The 24,254-nt window shown below is 41.2% G+C and overlaps 1 protein-coding gene across 7 annotated transcripts in view; it reads left to right on the top strand.

Moving 5' to 3' along the window:
- st3gal3b (ST3 beta-galactoside alpha-2,3-sialyltransferase 3b) overlaps nt 1-24,254 on the top strand; it is a 56,452-nt gene that overhangs the window by 21,860 nt on the left and 10,338 nt on the right. For 4 of the 7 annotated variants that reach the window (XM_069712487.1, XM_069712483.1, XM_069712486.1 and 1 more), the window contains 8 exons: nt 111-173; nt 655-696; nt 1,997-2,039; nt 3,329-3,421; nt 7,484-7,578; nt 12,491-12,554; nt 12,641-12,736; nt 14,266-14,452. In XM_069712487.1, the coding sequence (XP_069568588.1) occupies nt 111-173; nt 655-696; nt 1,997-2,039; nt 3,329-3,421; nt 7,484-7,578; nt 12,491-12,554; nt 12,641-12,736; nt 14,266-14,452 (683 nt within the window). Of the gene's footprint in view, nt 1-110; nt 174-428; nt 697-1,390; nt 1,425-1,996; nt 2,040-3,328; nt 3,422-7,483; nt 7,579-12,490; nt 12,555-12,640; nt 12,737-14,265; nt 14,453-24,254 lie in introns of those variants that run through there. The other 3 variants (XM_069712490.1, XM_069712488.1, XM_069712489.1) reach the window with 3 other exon arrangements.

Here is a 24,254-nt window from a genome sequence, read left to right as displayed (position 1 = left end):
AGCTGATATATTTTTGGTCCTGGTTATTCAATTTATGGTTAATAGTTGCTTTCACAGCTCCACACTCATGATGATCTTACTTCAGCATGTTAACCCCCTTTTGTTTACAGAGAGGGATGCAGAGGAGACGACTGTAGTCGTGACTAAAGGTGCTGAAGTGAAAAGAATTACAGGTAGAGGCTTCGGACGCTGCCCGTTTTTACTGGGTGATTGTTGTGAAGCGGGTGTTAGACTGGGCTGAGTTTCCCCCCCTCCCCCGTGGAATATAAATCTGCTAACTCAACATTAAGCTTTCCATATTTAATGTCATATTGACTGTCATTTACTTTTTGTTCTCACCAAAAATGTTTGTGCTCATTCAATGGGTGCCTCTCGATATACCACTGTCATAATAATCGCATAAACACAATGGGTGCCTCTTGCAGTTAATTTTCTGGTTCATTGGGCTTTCTGTCTTTGAATAAAGATTGAGAATGAGACTTATAATTCAGTCAACTGGGATTGAAACCACTAACCTCTCCTTATCCTCCTCCTCCTCCTGTTCTTCTTACTCCGTAATGTCTGACATTTGCAGTTGGCTTTATTTTTCAAGTCCAATACGGCCCTTAACGGGCTGACCTAAAAGTGGTGCTAACAGAGCCTTTTGTGTTTCAGAGTTGGAAACGGACATCACCGTGGGACGAATAGTAGGCTCAGGTACATCTGCAGGCCCACCAGCTGAACCCCTAACCATCCTTGTTGTCCCTCCACCATTTATAAGAAAATGGCAGAACCTGTTTTAATCCTGGAATACTTGAGCTGCTCCGTTTGGGTTTGGAAACTGTCAAGATAAAAAAGAAAAGAAAAATGTCAGCCATCTTTGTTAATACAATTTATGCCTAAAAGGGAAGAAAAATGTATTAAATTTTTTTCCAAAGTAAATTCAAGTTACAGTAATACATAGTCATGATCACTGGTTGTCATGACTATCCTGTTACTGTAACTTGAACTTCTGGGAAGTGAACATCTTCCCAGTCATCATCCTCCATGAAGCTTCAGTGTTATACAACACTGCCCTCTGTTGTCTCGGCTCGGTAACAAACGGCAGTGAGCAGTCTGCAGGAGTTTTGGTGCATAATTCTGTAAAACTCCCATAAAACCAGCTTCTTTTTTTTTCTTTTTTTTTTTTCTTTTTTTTGCCGGTATGAACCTGCAGCTTTAATTTCTCCCAAGTTGCCTCGACTTGGCCCTTCTGGCTGCTTTATGCTTCTTGACAGAAACATAATGCTACACACACTCACTCATCTTGGCTTCTGTGGCAAAGTTCCCATCCTCCAGCGCAGTGCTTGGATCCTTCCCTAACCAGTCGTCACGCTTTCCCATTGCCCTTTTCTTTCTCTTTGTTCTCCAGCTTCTTTGTGAAGACAAGATCTACAACAACAGGAGTAATTCCGCTCTATTCCTCTTTTCAACTAATACTCATGTTAAAGCTAGTCCTTTGTCACGCTAATTTAAACAGCATTTTACAGAAAACGGTAATACAGTATGTGTTTTGTGAATCCTGTAAGCATCATTGTAAAACTCAAATGACGTAGTTCAAAATGAACTTCTCATTTCATCTTAAATATTTTCCTCCTCGTTTTCTGTGCTTCTACCTCAATGCTTCACCAGGCACCTATTGGCTGTCCCTTTGGTTGTCCATAGGTGATCTCTAACTTCTTTTCTCTAACTTTATTTTAAACCCAACAGATTGTTTTGGCTGGCATCTCCCTAACCTCGCTTGTTTGTCACAAATCCTTAATCCTAATGCTTTTACTTTTACATTTGCCATATTGTTTTCCCTGTGAAAGCTGCACAGGTTGTTTGCAACTATAGCTAATGAGCTGATAGTTGAAGTAATGCAAACTGGGGGACTGTTTGGTTGTCACCAAAGATGCCATACTTTGTAATGCATGTGCTTTGTGGCCCCATGTGATAATGGACCGTTTCTGTGTCTGTTTTTGTCTTTATTTTCCAGTGTATGATAAGCAGGGCTTTCTGTTGCAGCTGGACACAAAACTGTGAGTAGATGTCTTTCTAGTAAACATGCAATTACTGTGCTAGATGTTTCTTACTTGTGCTGTATTTAGGACAGCTCAATTCCCCGTTAGACTTTTTCTCCATTAATTCAGATCTGTTTTACATCTGTTTTCATGAAATACTTACTCATACAGGTTGCAGTTGATCGATGGGGAAACACAAAAGATGAAAATGTAAACGTTCGGCCAATTAATCTTAACTTGATTTTTTTTTGTAATAAACACCTAGCGTAATAAATACACATGCTGACAAATGCACAGTTAAAATAGGTGGTCTTTGTAATCATTTCAGAATTTTGTGCGTGAATGGCAATGTAGTTAGTGTTTTCTGTTTATTTCAGAGTGGCTGTGGTTTGTCAGGGTGAGAACGAGCCACAATAAATCATTATGCAGCTTTCAGCGTGTCTGTTGATGTGTGTGTAATTCGCCGAATTGGTTTGACACTTTAGCTCTAAACTGCCACGGTCAGGTCCTTTCTCTGCCCTAACATTACCATGCAGGCAGTAATCATATGCTGCCATCACCCCCCGTCCTCTCACGGCGCATGTCTGTCCACACACTGTTAGCATCATGTCAGCACACATTTTAAGGTGGATTTCACAGGGGCTCAGTCTTACATCTTACTTTATATCTACTGTCTCATTAATTACACCATCACAGCGCAAGCATACAATATTGCAATTTATCTTTCAGCTAGTAATTAGTTTTGTGACTTGGGTCATTTAGTCCTGCTGGTGGTCTGGTCGATGGAAAAGTGCTCCTAAGATTTTATCCTCAGCAAATTACTCACCCAATGGAGACCAACTAAGGCCAAATTGCAAGTGCAAGCATTTGAACAGGACTAAAATACAATATAATAGCCCAGAAGAGCTTCAAATTATCTGCAAGACCGCCCCAGTCGAGCTGTTTCTGTATTTTGGACCTCACATCGTGCAAAGACCAGGGCCCCTCTCCTTTCTCCCTGTTTATTTGAGCTAGAATCATGGCATTCATCAGATTATTAATGATCATGGTAGTAATCGGGTGGTTCTACTTATAGCACTGCCAGCGTGATTATTTAAGCAAGGCCTCTCTGCTTTGTCTTGCCACACACGGGTGATGCGCTGAGTTGTTGCTGACTTCTCCGACTTCCCTAGCAATGCGTGGCCCTATCTCTCAAGCAGATTGTTTGACAAGCTCGGTTTTTGAGGCTTTGAATTTGTCAGTGTAATTGATGATCAGTTATCGTGATGTGTTTGACTCATGTCTCTCTCTGTTCTTTTAATATACAGGCCACCGGAGTTGGCATACAAGTATGGCAACCTCAGTGAAGGAGTGTGCAAGCCAGGATATGCTGCAGCCAAGATGACAGCCATCTATCCCAAGTGAGAAGGATTGCTTGATCTTCCCCATAATTTCATATAACCTTGTAGAGATGCATTGGATGCAGGCCAATACCTTTAAACTTGCTTTAAGACCATCACATATTCAGTCAGGAACTTCACAAACAAATAATTGTAATTGCATGTGTGCAGGAGAAAAGCTGCCACTCAAGCATACCAAGATGCATGATGTCAGTCCTCAAGCCAAGTAGGCCTTGAGGGTTTTAAGTCAGAAAACAGAGAAACCCCCACATTCCTATTAATCTTCCCCACTTTCAATCATGTTTCTATCATCTTCGCCCCCACCACAAGAACCCGCCTGTGTCCTTGTGATCCCTTCGCCACACAAAAGAACCTTTGTCACCCGAGTACAAGGTCTCCCATCTTTCCCTGTCATATCTCGGCGCCTTAGAGGCTTTCTCTATGAACCACACCAACCAACTTCCTGTCCTGACTCATCATGAGCTCTCTGGTACCCAACCCACACAGTCCACTCAGTCCTCCATGGCCCTCTTGATGTCATTGGCTCTTTTGATTTTTCTCTGGGCCTCTTATTTACTGCCCATCTCAGCTCGATCTATAGCACATTGTTCCATTAGCATTCTTGAAGCTAAGCAAGGGCAATTTTCCACATTGCTGAACAATAGCCAGTGGCACTTCAATGAGCACTTGACCAAGTTATGGAACAAATTTGACAGCCCCATTTTGTAGTATTGAACCAGATTTATCTATCGCCTGGAGGTGCACAATAACACGAAACTTTAGATAATGAAAAAAAAAATCAAATATACCTGCTCAACAATAAATTGTGATATGTTACAAAACTTTTGTTTTATTTTTAGATTATTTAATGACATGTTGCCTTTATTTGAAAGTTTATGTTGTGGAGGAAAAAGTAAACACAGTCAGTGAGAGAAGAGTGTGACATGCTACAAAGGTCCCAGGGCAGGTAAATGAAGTGTGGACTCCATAGCCATGCCTGACTTGGGATCCTAACTGATGCCCCTTTACTATGCAGTATTTTTGCCCCAATATCGGTTAAATTTCTTCTTTTTTTTTTTTTTTTAAAGAAAAATGTACAAAAATAAAATATAAAAGTATTTAAGTGGGTCTATTGAAGCCATATGCCACAAAACCTACACTATAAAGCAAATACTGAATGACTTTCTGTGTGTATCTCCACACACAAAAGGCTTCAAGCAACACCCTCAGCTCCACTGTTGGCTATAAATTGTACTGCTGCTTAACAAGACAGACAAAGCACTTTTTGTGAGGCTGCCCTCTACCTATATTAGAAGCTATGTGTTAAAAATGTCCTGTCTTGTAATGACTTCGTCTAATCAGCCGCACGTGTCGGATCAAAGTTCTGTACAACACGGAGCACCCCTGGGAGCCTGCTGATTACTACTCCCTTCAACCCAGTCACACGCAGGTCAATGAGCACCATTAATGCTCCACTTAGTGCAAGTTTGTGTGTATGTTTGTGTTTGTGCGCATGAGTGTTAGTGTATAGTTGAAGGGACACATTTGGGATGTATTTGGTTGTGATTTATTGTGTCCTGTGTGAGAGGAAGTCAACCAATTAACATCGTATTTATTGGTTTTCTTTATTTCTGCCTGCTTTGTGTGTTTACCAGTCAGAAACAAATCAATTTGAATATTATTGTTAACATTTTTTAGGTGTGGCCTGCAGTTTAGCTGTTAGAGAAAACCTACTTAACCTCGAGCAGCAAGGTCCTGTGGCTCTCCTTCTAATCATCTCCTGCTTCCTCCATGTTTGTCTTCTCTGATGCCCCTTGCCCTGCACAATCCAATTTATTTTAGACACCTCCCCTCCTCTCTGCTTTACCCCAAACTGTTTGTATTGGAGCCCTAAATCAAGTGTTGGCAGTGAACTTGAAGTGGCACGGTTATGAAAATATTGCCTGTGAGAGATGGACCCAGCAAAGGAAACGAGCACAATGCATCCCTGCCTGTTGGCTGTTTTGGGAGCCCTCACTTTCTATTTAACAACAAGCAGCCCCCTGTCTCTCTACTTTGTGAGGATGTCAGTGACTGACTGCTGGTCAGGGCTCAGTGACTTGTAATGGTCCTGTGTTATTTATAGCCCCTTATGGCCCCAGCAGTCTTGGCTTTAATGAATCTCCATTTGTTTTGGCAGGACTGAAGTCTCTCTCTCTCTGTGTGTGTGTGTGTGTGTGTGTGTGTGTGTGTGTGTGTGTGTGTGTGTGTGTGTGTGTGTGTGTGTGTGTGTGTGTGTGTGTGTGTGTGTGTGTGTGTGTGTGTGTGTGTCTCCCTGTCAGGTGATGTGAGAAGGAGAGTAAGCCACACATAACTGCCTCATCTGAGTCTCTCTCTACTCTCATGCTTTAAAGCTGGAGGATAATGAGGGTATCAAAGACTGATTACGGTGCTCTGAAAAGGTTGACGCTAACCGGAAGGTCTCCCAATACTGTCAGCCATGTTTGGTCATTGTGTCTCAGGAATCCACATATTTCTTGTGAAGCCATGACAGTGTTATGGTAACACGCTATCCAAGATTCCTGCTAAGAAATGGAGGAGGGTGATCATGCTTGTGTGTCCTCTCTTGATTTCACAGTTTAAAATGCCTTTGCTGGTTAGTCTGGTCTGTCGGCTGTAGGAGCCATAATTTATGCTTGCTGAGAAAGAACAGTTGTGTGTGTGTGTGTGTGTGTGTGTGTGTGTGTGTGTGTGTGTGTGTGTGTGTGTGTGTGTGTGTGTGTGTGTGTGTGTGTGTGTGTGTGTGAGAGAGTGAGAGTGAGAGTGAGAAAGAGATTTATCAGGTAGCGACAACTATCTGCCCCTCTACAGGATGCAACAGTTATGTTGCTGGTGCTCCGGTTCTTAGTAAGACGACAGTACAACAATCTCTGCAATGTAATCCGAAACAAAACAAAAAAACTCCACCACGTTGATAGATCTCTTTAGGGTACCTAGCATTGTCTTTCCTGTGGGTGTGTTTGTGTTATTATTCAGGTCTGCCATGAGAATGTTTGCTGTGTCTTGTAGAAGTGTATCCATAGTTTCATGCATGTAAACATCAACAGGAGTGCCTGTCTCCTTCCCCTCCCCTCTCGCATCCCTCAAGCTTGACAGCAGGTCATAAAAACACACATCCATCCAAAGCCACACTCACAGAAGTGGCACACAGCACAGTGCTCGGGTCACAGGCGTGACTAAGAGGAAATGGCTTCTTTTGATTTCGGCGCTGTTATTAATCAAAGGAGGACATACACAAACATATATAGACACACAGGATAAGGAAGAGGCGATGCTGGAAGTCACAGTTCATGGGACATTAAAAACATTTGTCACAGGCAAGTTTTCGACTATCAGACTCTCTATTTTTTTTATGTGACTGGCTTCTCCCTGCAGTAGTTTAAACTGTGTGTCATGTGTTATATTTTAAGCATAAACCTCAGGGAATTTTTGGCCTTTGTTTCATGGTGCGTTTTCCCTAAATTGGGGCAAATGTGAGGAAAAACTTCCTCCCCTCTAATTCAGTTTGTAGAAACAGTCTTGCTCCAGGTCATTTGAGAGAAAGCCTTCTCATATAAGTATCAGCAGATTTATCAACACCGTGTGTCAGCTGTGATTTAAGCCCGGGTGGAGAGGTTATGTTGATGGATTAGGCACTGCAGCCGCCTCTCGGTTTCTTTTAGCTGCTCAGTTTTTGGCTGCTTTGCTGCCGTGTGTTCAGGCTGGCCTTGTTTGGAAGCTTTGACACAGTGCAGGAGGTGCAGATGTTTTTAGTTTAATGACAGTGGAACAATCAAAGTCAGTTATCACCTCTTTTTGAAATAAACATTTCCCAGAACATTAACACTACTCTGCCAGGTGTAGTGAGGATTATGTGAAGTGAGCAGGGCTCTGTATGGAGAGAAGGAAAGGTAAAGTGGGGGGGGGGATGCACAGCAGAATAAATACATCTTAATCAGAGGAGGTTCAATACAGGAGGAGGCACTACAACATGCTGTATTTTTTTGTGTTTTATCTCGGCTAATAAAAACTCTTGTTCCTCCCTTCTTTCTTTTTCTCTTGCAGGTTCATGAAACCAGCGCCCATGTTTCTTGATCGGAACTTCAAACGTCTAGCAAAAGTCAACAATTACTTACCTCCATTTGGTGTCAAAACACAAGGTAAAAATATTTGTTACAGCTACTCTCCATCAGTGTGTACATATACTGTTCATTAGTAGAACCATGTGTCCATAAAAATACAACAAGCATTAATACTTTTTAATTTGGTGCATGTAGATTTTTTTGGGGGGGGAGGTGAAAAGAGTATACCAACAATTTAGTATTGCACTTCCATAATGTTGGAGAATATACAAGAGGCAGATTAAAATTAATGGTTAAAATCAAAGCAACAGAGGCTGGGGTATCCCAAATGTTGAGGTATCCCATTTCCTTCTGTTAGACACTGCATCCACCTAAATACTGACTTCTTTGCAGCTCCACACCAAGTTTTTGGAGCTGTTTTTTTTTTTTTTGTAAGTTTTTGTGTAAGTTCAAGCAGACATCATGAGGGACATTTTGTCCGACCTTTGAAAGTTTAATATAGAACCATAGAAGATATGACATTATACAGCTATTTGCAGTTTTAACTTTATATTAGAGAACTGAACTCCATGTGTAAAATTGGTGAAGTGCCCATTTAAAGTCAGTACTGGGCATGAGCTCTCGTGCTCCTGTTTCTGTTGGGTTTGATTTTTCTGCTGGGAGCTTGATTGCAACTACATGCTGTTGTCTTTAGTGCCTGCACTGCCTCGTACCTCCAATGTAAGCCAACAAACTCTGCATGTTTTCAATATTGGTGTGACGCCATACAGTTTTGTTTAGGAGAGGTGGTGACATGAGCAGAAAGGCCTGCCAACATTCTTCAGCTATCTGTAGGCTTCATTTGGCTCCTCATACTTATGGCATCATTGCTGTAGCCTGGAGGACCAATCAACAAGCTGTCAAAATGCTTTATGAGAAGTTATTCTGGAGACTGATATTCAGACTGAACTACCGTTTTGTTTTTTTGGGGGTTTGGGATTTATTTTGCCTCAGGTTTGTTACTCTGCCTTGTCCTCAGTGACAACACTGTGAGATATGTAATCCATCACTGTGTACTTTTAGTCACCTTTTAGTTTTTGCCAGACTCATGCAGTCATCAAATAATAATGCAACCGGGGAGTGTTTGTAAATTCCAAAGATGATTTTGTTAACGGACGGTTAGGAGATGTCAGGAGCAGTTACTAAACAGTAGCGTTTTTAACGCAAGAAATGACCTAATCTGGATCTCGCATCAGTCATGCTCAGTTATTGTTTGACTTCTGGGTGGGTTCGGGTGGCTGGTTCCATATTAGATCTGACTCTCGGTTGGCAAAGCACCCTGATTCTTAAAGCCGCGACAACTCTCCTATCAATCACGTGTGAACATTCATTGACTGTCACTAAAAACTGTAGTTTTTCTGCTTTCTCAACAAAAAAACATTATAATATCAGGTTTTTTTTCCAGGTTTCTGGAGGGCTTAAGTGCTGTGGTGTAAAGAAAACCCTGAATATTATTATGTGAATATATTCCAGGTTTTTTTTTTTTCGTTTTTTTTTACTCTCTGGGCCCTGTAGGCGTCTTTGTTTGTCATTCTAACCTTTTAAGTGACGCACAGTGTTTGCTGGATGAATTCTATCTTGGGACTGTGGAAATGGATGTCTCTCAACACTGCAGCGTTAATGTCTCCACACACTGTGCTTGTTCCCTGACCTTAACACACTCCAGCACTTCAGATATCGAACCCGTACACAGTACCATGGGAACTGAAGAGATAACGTTAATCTGGCTTCATTGACATGCTCTGTCACATATTTTCCAATACTTACAAGCAGAAAGCACAGCGAATGTTACCTTTTGTGCTCTGGCAAGTTCTCCGCTGTCATTTGAACACGCACACACACCACACACACACACACACACACACACACACACACACACACACACACACACACACACACACACACACACACACACACACACACACACACACACACACACACACACACACACACACACACACACACACACACACAGTACCTCACAGTCATTATCAAAAGAGCCCTCCCTGTGTGAGTGTTACACCTGGTTTCTGTTTTCTCCACGGACTGTGGTGGCAGTGGGGTTTCCCTTTTAGCGGTAGTCATGTGGAGAGATGATACGTGTGGGTCTTGAATAGAACGCCACAAAGGATTCCAAATTGAGAACATGGTGGTGGGCGGGAGTTTTAATTTGACTTTTTATTCTGTCAAGAAGTATCTTTGGCACACATCAGCCACAAACTGAGAACAGTTGAGCCGTGTTGATTCTGTCTCGGAGAAAAACTACACTCGTCAGCACTGCAGGATGCCACTCAGCCACTGATTGTGAATGCTTTTATTTTGCCTCAATTGTTAAATATTATTTTAAAATGAAGCAGTATTCTTTCGACAGTCGAAAGTGAACAGCTTTCCTCTTTTCTTTGTAGGAAAAATGTTTAGTGTTTAAATCTTTTAGTAGTGTTTCATGGTAGTTTTCATTTATCGTTTTTTTTGTTACTGATAAGCTGACAGTTGTGTACAATATCATTGCTACCTACCGTAACTTCAATTGATAAACTCAACTGTTGATAAAGTGAGGGAATTTTGCAGTGCCAGGGTGTGAAGGATACGTTTATGAATTCCTTTAAATTGCATGGCCTTGAGTTCTATTTTGGGGAAACCTGTCGGGAGGAGAAACAGAATTTGTTTTAGAGGTTGAGTTGTTTCAACTGCTGTGTGTTTCATACAGTACATCTCCATGCCTGTCACCACCTGGCTCAGCTAGTGTAGGCGATACAGTTGTTTATAATACCTGGATGCTGTGCAGAATATCAAATCATTGCCCAGTTTGGTTTATAGAAATCAGAAGTTAAGGTGTCCTTGAAACAACTCGTACTGACTGTGTAAAAAGGAATTTCATTTCTTTCTTTTTTGCTCTTACTGACCCAGTGGCAAGAAAAACATTCAATGACATAAGACTTCTATGTTTAACTTTATCCTGAGCTGTAGCATCAAAACTATAACTGACTTATTGTGACCACAACAAAGCTTTTTATAGAGACAGCGGTGGGTTAAACCTCCTTGTGTATATAGCTAGCATCTGTCGTAGCAAATTAATGAGGTTGTGTCATCGGCTGATTCACAACTTTCACAAATAAATGAGTGATATCATTGTGCCGTTGGGTGCTGTTTTTATTCCCAACATGCTCACCGAATGAAGGCGCACACACCGTTATGTAACTTTCCACATAGTGAAGAGGAAGCATTATTCAGCCAGAAAGACTTAGTGGACTGATGCCAAAGACTTGGACACACCTCAGATTCACAGTCAACAACAACGAGTTTTCAGGTTGTCTTTTTTCCCAGGATAGGTCAAATTAGTCATCATCGTATTGTGATAAATTAATGGTTTTCCTTTCTTTGCCACCACAACAGTCCATGTTAAGTCAAGCCTACCTTAGTGTAGGTCGAAAGAAATACTACTCTCTCGTCACAGGATTCTTTCTGTTGTTTATGCAACACTCTCTTCAACGCTGTGTCTGTGTTTATGTGTTATGTGATTCCTCTGCCGTTAGTCTGTGTTGCCAGTAAAGATTTTGTCATTTCAAAAGTGCCATGTCGGACTAATGTCTCAGCCTACAGTCATTTGTCTTTGGCTCTACCACCAGACATACTTCGCTGAAATGTTTACCGTGGGTACTTATAACAATTAGCTTCCATGTCGTCCTCTTGAGGAGAGCGCTGCCCATTGTGATTTTTCACTTTTCACCCGCTCGGATCCAGGTGTGGTCCTCGGCCTCGTGTTTATGCTGCTCGGGGTGATGCTTGACGCCAGACATCGACACCACATCCAAACAATGGGCTGCGGCTCTGCTCGCCTCTCCTCAGCAGGTTAATCATTAGGATCGTTAGCTGGCGTGAATGGGCTATAATATGTCTTACAAACTGCTCTGAAGCCTGACCGTCCCAGTCTAAACTCTCCTTCTCACTCTCACTTTTACTGTTTCTCTTGGCCCCCCTTTGTAGACAGTGTGCTGTATGGTGATTATAGGAAGTGAAGTAGGGGGCAATCAAAATGCCAGACATTTTTTAAGTATGCAGTGTGGGGGCACTGTTTTTTCATGCATGATGCAAATAAAGGAAATATATTCATAATATTACAGTAATTAAATCTAAGTAGTCCCTCTGCGGTGTTTCAAAACGACTATAAATGCGAAATGGATCAAAGATAGTTGCAACTTTAATGGAATCGGCACTTTTAAAAGATGACTTACGACCACAACATGGTGAGGAGAAGAAAGAAATGTATGTAATATCTAATGCTGGAAGCATGACTCCAGCAGAATGCCCCGTAGAACATAGCAGGAATGCACACTATGGCTAAACATCCTCGAGTTTCGCCCTGCGATCGGATGGCTGCTCGCCACGCAAGGAGACGGGCTCATCGCCCACTTATCCAGGAGAATGTGCTTGTTTGAGAACAGCATTCCTCTCCGAGTGCTTTTATGGAAGAGTTTCTACATACACACGCATACCATCCTCAACTCTGCATGTCTGTTTCTCTCAGATTCACTCCTCTAGAGCACAACAGCTTTTTTCCCTCCATAATCCCATCACCGTCATTTCTGAAGGTTGATTGGTCACTCCTCATCTGCGACTGAATAAACGGGGAGAGGTTTTCTCTCCTCCTGTCTTGAGACCACCTAGATTGCTCTATCTTCAGTGGTGCGTTGAGATCTGCGGCGGTCTGTTTGTCTTTTAGAGGAGCAATCCTCTCAGAGAAGTTGGACAATAGTAGTTCCATTAATTGCATTGGAAGAAATCATCCATCAATATATTTGTACACAAACACTTCTAGGCATTAAAATTCACCCAGGTATTTACACTTAATATTCTGATGAATGAATTTGTAATATTTGCATACTGTAGTGCAGTGTTGGTGACGACCAAATGTCTCCTCTTCCTTGTGTTTTTTTTTTCTTTTCTTCTGCAGAGAGAATAATAGACAGCATATTAACTACCACAAAAAATTACGGACTTGGAGAGGCACTTGACAGGTACACACACACTCTCACCTGCATCACCAGGAAGTCCTCTTTCGTTTGTACATCAGTTCTCAACTTCTGGCTTTCTTGCCTTCCAGTTTCAGCTGTAAAAGATGCATCATTGTGGGGAACGGTGGAATCTTGTCCAACAGGTCTCTGGGCTCCCATATAGATGACTACGATGTTGTGGTCAGGTAAGATGGCACCAAATGCTGTGATTAAGAATATCTCTTCAGTTTATCGCTCAAAACAACAGTATTGTGTATAGACCATGTCAATTCTGAGGCAATGTAGTATGATCAGGATTGGATCAGTACAGATTTTGATATTTAAGAACCTTTAAAATTCATGTAAATTGCCAGGATTTCTGGACAAATTAGTTAGTTGATTTTTTTTTTTTTTTTTTTTAAAGGGAATGTAGTAAATAAACCATTTGAAGCAAATAGACATAAATTTGCCTATCTTCAAATGTTAATGCATTTTTTTTATTTTGTATTTCATGAGACGTAACAGTAATTGTGCAAAAATCTCAGCAAACCACTTTGTCAGTACTTGATAACATTACTTTTTACAGACATCACAACTTGCAAACACTTTTTGTCAGTAGCGATGAGTTTTTCTTTTCTAAATTTTGAAATTTCCACCCACTCTTCCTGTTGAACACTTGAACTTCGGAGATGTTTTTAGGCTGTCTTGCACACACATTTAAGATCAGAGGACTGTGAGCGCTTCAAACACCAAAAGCTTCAGCTTCTGTGTTTATGAAGTAGTTCATGTTGGATTTTGAGGTCTGCTTTGGATCATTGTTGTGTTGTAGAAACCTGCCTCTTCTCAGTTTTACTTTCTTGACTGACTATGACATTTGTGTCCAGATTTTACTGATATTTCTGTGCCACTCGCACAACTCTAAAGCAGGATATTTCCAGCCCCAATGCTGCTCCTCTTCTTCTCCAAACATATCTTTGGTGATTGTGGCCAAAGAGCTCTGTTTGAACTTCATCTGTCCACAGCACGTGTTTCCAAAGTGGCATTTTTTAGATTGAATTAGATTAGATTGTACTTTATTAATCTCACAGTGGGGAAATTTGGTCGTCACAGCAGCAAAGAAAACCAAAAAGTGCACACAATATGAAAACATTTACAAATATGTATAAGATATCAGAAATAAGATGGATAAAAAAAATATTATTTTAGAGTAAATACACGCACGCACACAAACTATATACACAAAAATATATAAAAATAAATAAATAAACACAGTTTGGAATGAATGAAAAAAATAAATAATAATATCCTCATTCAACTATTTTCTGGAGCCAACTATGTTGGGTGTTACTCAAAGGTTGAGATTTTATTAAGTGTCAAAGGGGACAATACATTATGACATTTTTGAGTCTAATGAGTGAATTAAGGACCAACAAGTTAATGGAGTTCTGAGACTTAAGGATTTTGAGAGTGCCCAAAATATTTGCACATCACAGTTAGTGGCACCCTTAAGTTAATAAAACAACAACAAAAAAACAATAGTACAGTAACATTTTAGGAGCACACATTTGTAATGTATATTTGCTGTGGTATTAACTTGTGTGTAATTTGCCTAAACTTGCATACAGCTGTAGTTAATGAGGTGAAATATTAAAATAAATCCCAGGTTCCTAATATCTGTGCCATGGGTTTTTCTTAAACCCAACTTGACTGACTAACATCTCTTTTGTGCTGGCAGGTTGAATGAAGCCCCAGTAAGTGGTTATGGCAAAGACGTCGGGACCAAGACCACCATGAGGATTACCTATCCAGAGGGAGCCATCCAGAAGCCCGAAAACTATGAAAAAGACTCCCTTTTTGTTTTTTCTGCTTTCAAACCACTTGATTTTAAGTGGCTCAGACAGATGGTCTTCAAGGAGAAACTGGTAAGGATATATTTAAATAATCGTAAAGGAATGAAAGTTAAAGTCTTGAATTTTCTAATAACACACACGCCACTGAAAGATACAGGAATGGTGGCTCAGATATGAAGACACATCTGAAATACTTTTAAGAGGGTGTTGAAATATAAACTGTTCCATAATAAGAACAGTGTTTTCTGCCGCTAACATTTTTCTCATTCACCTAAGCAGTTTTTTCTTTCACACTATGCTTGAGTTTGACCAGCACCCAAGTGAATTATGCTGTGGAGAATTTCTTCTTCTCGTTCTCTAGATGTGCCTGAATATTTTGAGTTATGCGTTTTGTTTTGTTTTTAAGCGAAACATAGCGGTGCAAACCTCTGATCACATTCTGTACATTCCTCCCTGTGGAACTGTAAGCCATATAAAGGGGTTAAAGGACAGCACACATCGCTGCTGTATAGTGGGGATGTTTTAGATGCTCTAAATGCTTAATATGGAAAGGAGAGATGAGGATAAAACAGCCAGGAGGTAGTTTAGTTTCTTTCTTTTAACTTATAATATGTCTTTTGCATGTCCTCTGGAACATTATGATTGCCACAGGGAAATGAATTGGCCTCTTAATCACAAGGGTCAGACTGCATGACTTTCTCTACCATATCTCCTTAAGTATTAGAGAGGACAGCTATTTTTATGGCTCCTGTGTCCTTCATATTCATTGCCACAAATAGCTTCATAAGCATTTTCTTTCTGTTCTTGTAGAACAGAGTGGAGTATCTCTTTGACTGAGATTATATTGAGTCGACTCAGCTCCAGGACAAAGAGAGTATTTAGTAAAAGCCCTTCATAGAATTATCAAAATAAAGGTAGTCATTTTTAAAGGAACAAGCTACCCACTTCTACAAAGCATGGGCAGGGTCTTTTGTGTTTTCACTTTTTCATATTAATATTCTTTATTGCCATCAGCAGTATCACTAAAACACACACGATATGGGAGTGAAACTGTCCAGTGGTTTGCACACAGCTTCTCAAACAAGTTTCAGCTCTCTGCAATGTGATTTTCATATTATAAAGTAATAAAGTATTATGTCTGCCATAAATGATGGTAAACCATAAAAACAGTACTGCCTGCTGGTATATGTAGTTGTAGTAAATGTAATGGACATGGCAGACAAACCTGTGAGCCTGTAAATTATATTCTGCACATGGAGGGTAACCAAACTCCCCTTTGACTTTTTTTTGTGCGGGATGCTTCTGTCTGATGAGAAAATGATTGGAGAAACCTGCTTTATTTCCCCACACAGCTGTGTGTGACTTTCAGGGACCAGCTGCCAGCTGGAACCTTTACAAGGTGACATTTGTCAAAATAGTCATGAGTGAGAAAATGGAGATGAAAAAAAAAAAAAAGGGGAAATGACATTACAGCTATAATAAGGGCAAAGAATGGCAATCTGAAACCAAGTAACGGTGCGAATGTGGATTAAAGGACAAGAGAAATAGATAAACGAAAAGGATGAGGTGGAATAGGGTAAAGGGATAATAGCTGGGGAAAAGAAAATGAGCAGTGGAAGGTAACGATAGAGGAAAATAGCTTGCTTGGCTGGCTGATGGCCCCTTCAGCCTTTGATAGGGCCCAGATTTTTCTGGTGTGTCAGAGGGAGAGGATAGTGGAAATGGCTGCCTGGGATAATTGATCTGGCCCCTGGCGTCTGACTCGGCCCTCTTTGATCTGCTGAGGAAGGAAGAATGTTTCTCATGGGTTAATAATCAGGGGACAAAAAAAAAAAAAAAAAATCATCAGTGTCTTTTGGTTTTGGCCTTGATGATAATATGGTAGAAGAGAACTGACAGATGTGCAAAGACCCAGTTTTGACCTCTAGTAGACACTATCCATGTGCAGTGTATGATTTATTATCTTATAAATACTGTGTACCAGTCTATGTTTATGTTTCCTGGACAATTTACTCTACTTCTAATGGCCAACTGGCTTAATTGGAACTCGGTCCACAAATATTATTAGTTTAGGAGAACACGTGCAGGTGCAAGCCATTAATTGGTTTCTCGCAAATTAAGTAAGTAAATATAATGTACAAGTAGCTTAATAAGTACCATGTAAATGCAAAAATGATTGACGAGTGGATTTTAAGTTTTGGCAACAATGTGAAAAGAACTGAAGGCCTGTTAAAAGGCTGTTATCTCATCTTCATTGTATCTGACTCACACCCAGCAAAGACAAATGCAGTGGAAACATAAACATGAAGAGATATTTAGGTGTGCCTCCTGTGTCAGGGCACATTTCCAAAAGCAGTCACTCGGAAACAATTGATTTATTTAATTATTTACTATTTTTTCATTTATTACTAGACAACAGGAATTTGAACCAATGAAACTAATAGAGACTTTTGGTACAGAGAGAGATACCCCAGACTTTAGGATATGCAGCAGAAATTCCTCATCGAATAGCAGCAAGCTCTCCTCCTTTAGCTCTATCCATTTTGTCCATATTGGAGGGAAACATCATGTACAGTTGTACTTTGGGAACTTTTACATCTGTCGGTCCAGCAGGGGATTCCTTTGTGTAACCTGCACGCTTACAGCTGGAAGGGAGGCAAAGCCTTTTCACTCGCCTTCTGCGGTTATGAAAGCAAGTGTTGTTTCTTCATGTTTTCTAAAAGGTTAGTGGGTGGTGCACAGTTGTGCAGTTGCAAGTAACTCATTTGGCCAGCGGTCAGCGTGTTTGACTCTCCTGCGCTTTTGTGGCTTTTCAAATGCCTAGAGTGTCGTGTTGGATGGGCCGAACAGAATACAAATTAGCGAGGCATTTTGACATTCTGTTTTTTTAGTGTTTTGCACACTGTCACACACGCACACCTCTGGGGAAAATTCTGACTAAATCCAGATTTGCAAATTTGACCTTGGTCCTGATCAGATCTTCGGCTTTCAGAGGCAGTTCTCATTACAAACGTGTCTGTCCTCGACTACATATACAATCACAGTGCCGCATCATCACAAGGCTTCCAACTTCCCTAATCCCTCATTACCGCAGGTTTACGTGATTACAACTCAACTTTATCACTCTTGCTTGAAAGTCTGACCCCACATGTGCAGCAGCCTGGTTGATTGCCGCGTTACATGCTGTTTACGAATGTGCTCAAACATGATTTCCACGATTGTTGATTCTTTCTTCTTTCTTTTTTTTTTTCCCCCCACGTCTCATTTCGATTTTTGCCCTCATGCACGGCGCGCACTCACGGTTCATGCACACACAGCCGCAGTTGTTTGTATATGTGGGGGTATTTTTAAACAGAGCCAGTGAAGGATATACAGCCGGTGGTAAACACGGGGTTTGAAGGTGGAGTGTCGGCGTTCTATCTCCCCCGTTTGTTTACTGGAGCCTTCCCTGCTCGCTACAGGGCAGAAAGATAAATGATGGATGCGGACAATTTTGAGGAAGAGAGTACTTCTCCTTTAATAGAAATACAGCCAGGGGTTCTTTCTGAGAAGTATCAAAATATTGTTGTGAAGCCAGTATTTTAAAAACATTGTACTCGTCTTGGGCTCAGTCTGTGTAAAGTCCAGATTTCTTGGTTTGTAGATGTGTAATTTCAGACTTCATTGTAACCCTATCAGTAAAGATACACGTTCGGCAGCTATATGGCTCCTTTTTTAAGCCCAAACATCTGTGGATAACACCCTAGTAGTAGGCATACGTGCATCCATAAACATTTACATACTTGTAAACATGGATTTTGAACATGAACCAAGTGACTAACATAGTGTCCGGATGTCACTGATTACCAGGAGTGTTGTGTTTCAGGAATGAGTCACCTACCTAGCCTGCTATGATTAACACTCAGACCTGAACACTGGGTTCCTTTAGTTATTTTGGGTAATTAAGTATTTACACAGGTTCAAGGAGAATTTCGTAATAGGTCATTCGAAAGTCCCAGCAGGACTTTATGATATTCCTTGGGACCTTCCAAAATGTCACCTGTTTTTTTCCCAGAGACCATGCCGCACATAAAAGTCTTCAGGGTCACAGTGTTGGCACTGTTTCCACGTTTGCCGTCATGGGAGTGTGGAGACAAGGGTTTCACACACCGGATAACCTCAGAGAGGCCAGGAACTGGGAGACCACTGTGACCTCAGTGGGGGCAGAGGTCATGGTATGTGTCAAGAGAGGCGAATGACAAATTGGCGAGTGTTTCAGATTCCTGGCGAACAAAAGGGAATAAAATAACCGAAGCAGAACTTTACCTCTCTGGATCGTACCAATGCTCTAGTGTGCGCTTCACCTTCTACCTCCTACCTAACATTCCTTCTGAAATGTTTCCTCTCCAGTGGAGCACTTATGTGGTGAGCCGCTGCAACTAGTAAACTCAAAGCCCCAACACGAACACGGTGGTAATGACCTCCAGACAACCTTAATTGTGATTGTTTGCAGTTCGGAGCTGCCGTTTTTGTCCCTAAATTGCTATAAGTTGGCCTTCTGGAATCCAGTCCATCTCGTCTGAGTCGTCCACTCCACTCCACTCCACAAAACATCAAACAACCACATCCTCACACGGCCGTTTACAAGACTCAAAAAGCCTGATGGAGCCAAATTGCAGGATAGCTGCCCATCAAGGAAGTGTCATTCCAGCTGTATTATGAGATTTTTCTGTTAAAATTTGGTCAAAACTTGCATCTTTTGTATCTGGTGACAAGATGGTCTGGCTTCACTAATTGTGGCCGACAGGAAGCTGAAGTTTGTTTGTCAATTTACGCCGAGAGGCTTTAAAGCCACCTGTAGTAACACGTCATGTGAAACGCGCTGTCCTTCTCTAACTCCTCGTGTTTCAGTCCCATTCAGCACATCTACGCTTTCCTCTCAGTCCTCCAGGAGCTATAAACCGAGCTATCGGCCTCATTCAACACAGAAATATGTTAGTTTGAAGGTGAGCTAAGTTTTATTGGCTTGTGCTTCAAGCCACAATGAAACCAAACCACAGTGAAAACTATAAACGTCAGGCTCTAACCCAAGCTGTTTCTTATTTAGGCATTTTTACATCTGTGCAGTGAATTGCAACTGAGCTGTATTTTCAATTTTATCCATTGGGAAAAAGGTCACATGCCATCATGTTTATGCCCAGTCTAATTTAAGAATTTCACCAAGACGCACTTTTCTGACATTTTTAGTAGTTATGTACATCACCTTTTTTTTTTCCGTTATAGTTTTCCTTTTGTCACTGCTCTTAACCTTCTGTGTCTCCGTCCACATCACTTTTTCCATCTGTTTGATCCCTCACTTCTCCTGGCTTACAGCAGATTTTCACCCTGTTGCATTGTCTTCCTGTAATCCACTGCTTGAAGCTCTTTTTTTTTTGATGGTTTGTGTAGCTGTGATTTTCCTACAGCTATGAAATCACTGAATAAATACACTTAGCCTTTGTAAAGCTTTAGCTGGAGATGACAACACTGACATAGAACAAATTAAGTGTTTTCATCTACTGTCTGACATATGCATTAACGGTACACCCTGAACTTCCCAACAGCAACCTTATCAAATACAATGAATGTTTATTTGTGTAATTTTAATCAGACATTGTACCATGTTGAAACACGGATGTACTCGGCTCCTCAGCTCGCTGCTTTGCCTGGGGAACCATGTTTACAGTTGGTTTTCAGTAAATGTTGTGAATGTTACTGTGGTTCATAACCACTCAGATATAAAGTAGATGTACTGAAAATGCACAAATTTGGACTCCAATCCACTTTTAGATGCACTCAACCAGTCTTAAACTCAGTTTCTCTGAAGCTCACTACTTTAAAACCTGCGAGCTTTGATGTTACTCTGGTGAACACCCTTTTCTCGGACTACACACTAAATACCTGCTCCATTTTAAGCTTGCTAATGGAAACCTCACTGGGAGTACCTATTGTTTGGTGTGGCTTTATATATATATATATATATATATATATAAAGTAAGGGACTGTGGCCACTTTGCTTGTTCCCTCTTATTTACTGCATCACAGCTTCTGTACATTTCCTCCTCAATGATTCTTAGGGTTCTATTTTAATGATCTAAGCACAGAGTCTGAAAATCATAAAGCTAATGCATTAAAAACATGTCCAAATTAACTTTTGCGATTTTAGCGGGGGATAATTACATTACATTTCATTTAGCTGATGCTTTTATCCAAAGCGACTTACAATAAGTGCATTTCAACCATGAGGGTACAAAACCCAGAACAACAAGAATCAAGAAAATACAATTTCTTCAAGAAAGCCAAACTACAAAGTGCTTGGATGTCAGGTTGGACCATGTCCTGGATGTAGACTGGACCCGATCTGTTTGCAGCTCAGTACCAATGTTTGGAAACGGATGCGGGCAGCTGCTGGTAACCAGTGAAGGGAGCGGAGGAGCGGAGTAGTGTGAGTGAATTTAGGAGGTTAAAGACCAGTCGAGCTGCTGCATTCTGGATGAGCTGCAGAGGTCGGATAGCACTAACAGGTAGACCTGCCAGGAGGTAGTTACAGTAGTCCAGACGTGAGATGACCAGAACCTGGACCAGAACCTGCGCCGCCTTCTGAGTGAGAAGAGGACGTATTCTCCTGATGTTGTGCAGCACAATCTAAGCACAAAGTAAGGTGCCCGGTTGCTTTGTCTTTTAAATAATCGTAGGTGTGTTTTGATTGTATTATTAATTAAACCAATCAAGAGTGTCATCTACCGTCTACTTATAAAGCCAGGTGCACTTTCACCATGACAAATCTCTATTATAATGGAAAAGTTGCCAGGAAAGAATACTTCTCTGCAGAGGAAATATATCTGCTTGTGTGCAGATGAAGCTGATTGATGTGCACAAAAATAATCTTTTGCATATTTTTGATTTCAGTATTTTGCATGTTTGTGAACTGTGTAACAAGCAGAGCATTTCTACATAATTCATGATTCAGCCACCTATATAGGCGCATGTTACTATCTTAATTCAGAGCCCTTAAAATAGCAGTAGAATACTGCACCATTGACTTAGGACCAGGTTTTTTTTTTGGCCAATCACTTTCAGCTACAGGTCACACCTCATTTTAAGACTAATACACCAATGGGCGCGCATATGGGTGCAAGTACATTTCCTGTTTAAACAACCTGAGGGCTTGACGGGAAAATGACAATTGCGTCAGTCTGAAACTCAAAGCAACCCTTTGTGTCGGGTATAAGTTATAGTCTTCAGTCCAAGGACCGTCCTTTTAATATTTCCTCTCATCTCCACTACAGCTCCTCACCCTAGCTTGGTACAGTATGTTCAACACCTGTAAAGCGCAAATTACTTATGTAGGCAGGAAAATACTAAAAAGTGTCAAATTCCTTGACACAAATAAAGGATCAGCCGCTAAAGATAGAATGATGATAATGACACTTCACCGTCTAAAATATAAAATGTGATAAGTTGCACTATAAACAGACTACCACACAGCTGACTTTAAGCTCTTCTGACTGATTGATGCCGACTACTCTACAGTCTATCTCCTTGCAGTGCGAATAATAAGTCTCTGAGCTGGAGGTTGTTTTAACAGGTGCTTTATTGGAGCACACTGCCTTGTGCGCACACTTAAATCTAATAATCCTGACCAATTTAACCATAAAGCTGTCGCAAGAGAAGGGAAACAGTCATTTCCTGTCTGACCACAGCCCAGCGACAGCCAAAGCAGATGAAGCAACACACTTCTGTTCACCTTTGTGTGTGTGTGTGTGTGTGTGTGTGTGTGTGTGTGTGTGTGTGTGTGTGTGTGTGTGTGTGTGTGTGTGTGTGTGTGTGTGTGTGTGTGTCAGGTCTTGCTGAGTAAGTGGCGCAGGACCATTCTGCAGTTTCCTGTTCTGTCCATGTTCAAATGGCTCAGTTGCAGGGATTTGTCTTGACAAACTAATACGCACTCACACAGAGGTTAGCGGTCAGTCCGCAGTGGAAGCCACATCCTGTTCCCTTGAGGCTATTTGCAAGAGCTTGGAGGACTGATTTTGCAGCATTCACCTCTGATTTTCAACATTTTCTGTACTTATTTAACAACCAAGACAAGGCTTGATTAAAAACATATTAAAACTCACTTTTTATTACCAATAAATACAGAGTATTACCAATACTCAGCCAATAACTCCCTATAAACGTATTCTTCATTGCTGTCATTTCACGGCTCTTGTGGAATAGTTTGAGGGCTAAATACTTTGCTCAGAGCACCCTGGTGGATGCTGTCTAAAGAGGGTGGAGTGTTTTTAACTTTCCCTGTCCTGTTCATGCTAACTGGTCCTTTTAATGTAAGCAACTTCCCACATTCCTAAACTCACAACAGCACCCACAACCCCCTCCCTCTTAACAGCCCTGAATCCTTACATACTAATTGCTTGTACATTTCTCAAAGCCACCTGTACTGACTGAAGATCTTCAAAGAGCTCCCCACCCTTTGACATTCATGTCTATGTACATGTCAGGTCATTGCTATGTAAAGCAAAGGCGTGTGCATGTTGTGTGTTATTAGCTTCTCTCCTTCCAAGAATAAAGAAAGAAAAAAAATGCATCACTCTCTTTATTCAGCGTACACAGACGTGCACACATCCAAACAGCCCTGCTAAATAGATTCCTGGCAAACACAAGCTGTGTTGACAGGAGAGATGAGCTGCCGTTCCTGTTGCAGCTTGCCGAAGCCTCAGAGCCGGGCCCGCGTTCAAAAAGAGCTGCCGCTGTCGAAGCCACAAAGCCAGCAGACTTGTTGCTACTGCCTTTGCCAACACACACAAACACACACGCACACACACAGAGTCATGCACTGATGTATCAAAGGTGGCCGGGCGGGTGCTTCACTATTTGAACAGGTGATTCCCATTTACATCTGCTGACCCTGTTGGCTTCATGCCTTTTAGGAAGTCACATTGTCAGGCAAGTCAATCACGCACCGCTGGTGTGTTGTGTGTCCATTTGGTTTATAGTTTGAGGAGCACTGATTTGTTGGAGTGAAATTGTGTCGGTTAGATTTGAACGACTCAGTATTGGGTATTCACTTACTTTTTCAGGGCTACCTTTTTGTGAGTGTTTCCTAATATCCTGTGGCTGTTCTGGTATCGCTGAAGGGAACAAATGTGTTTCATTAGAGTTACGTAATTTTATTCAGGTGGTGTTGCCGGCCTGTCTGACAGTTTGTCGTAGCGGCTGATGATGATTGCTTTGTGTAAAAAGAGCTGAGGTCTCGCAGAACACCCTCAGGTCAAGGTGTGATTTGAACCATTTCCTTTTTAATACCATATTTAACCACAGATGTTGGCGGGAGATCCAGTCTTAGAGCTTGACCTGCACATCATTGTAAGAGATAAATGCAGACCTTGCCACAACATTTCAATACAAATCCATGTAATCCGTTAGAAGAGTAATATTACACCAACGTCTACCAGTCCCTGCCATTGAATATAAAACTTTTGCTCTGAGTAACAGTTTTGGCAGCATCATCTTCATTCTTGTGTCATATTTCACTTGTCATGGTTTTTTTTTGTCAGTAAGATGGTGTTAAAGTGGCACTTATTAACTGAAGTCTCTTTGAGAAACACTGTTAAATGTGTATTAAGATGAGTTTGTTTGCGAAATGTAGACAAATGACTGTAATGCCAGTGTTCTGCTAAGATCTGGGTTATCTTATCACCTGTATTCCCAAAAGTTTCTTCTCTACAACTAGTAAAACTTTGAAGAGGGGGACTGTAATGTAGTGCCTTGTTGGCATTCAAAGGTCAGCTGCGCCCCCACCCCCTCCCTCACCCCCACAGGCCCTGCAAGACTTTTCTTCTGATGGGTCATAATTACT

The sequence above is a fragment of the Brachyistius frenatus genome, unplaced genomic scaffold (genome assembly GCF_029030835.1).
Source record: "Brachyistius frenatus isolate BFR_SWC_R1_liver_20210118 unplaced genomic scaffold, ASM2903083v1 Contig_110, whole genome shotgun sequence".
NCBI lineage: Eukaryota > Metazoa > Chordata > Actinopteri > Embiotocidae > Brachyistius > Brachyistius frenatus.
The sequence above is the reverse complement of the archived record's forward strand: the minus strand, read 5'-3'. Positions and strand labels throughout refer to the sequence as shown.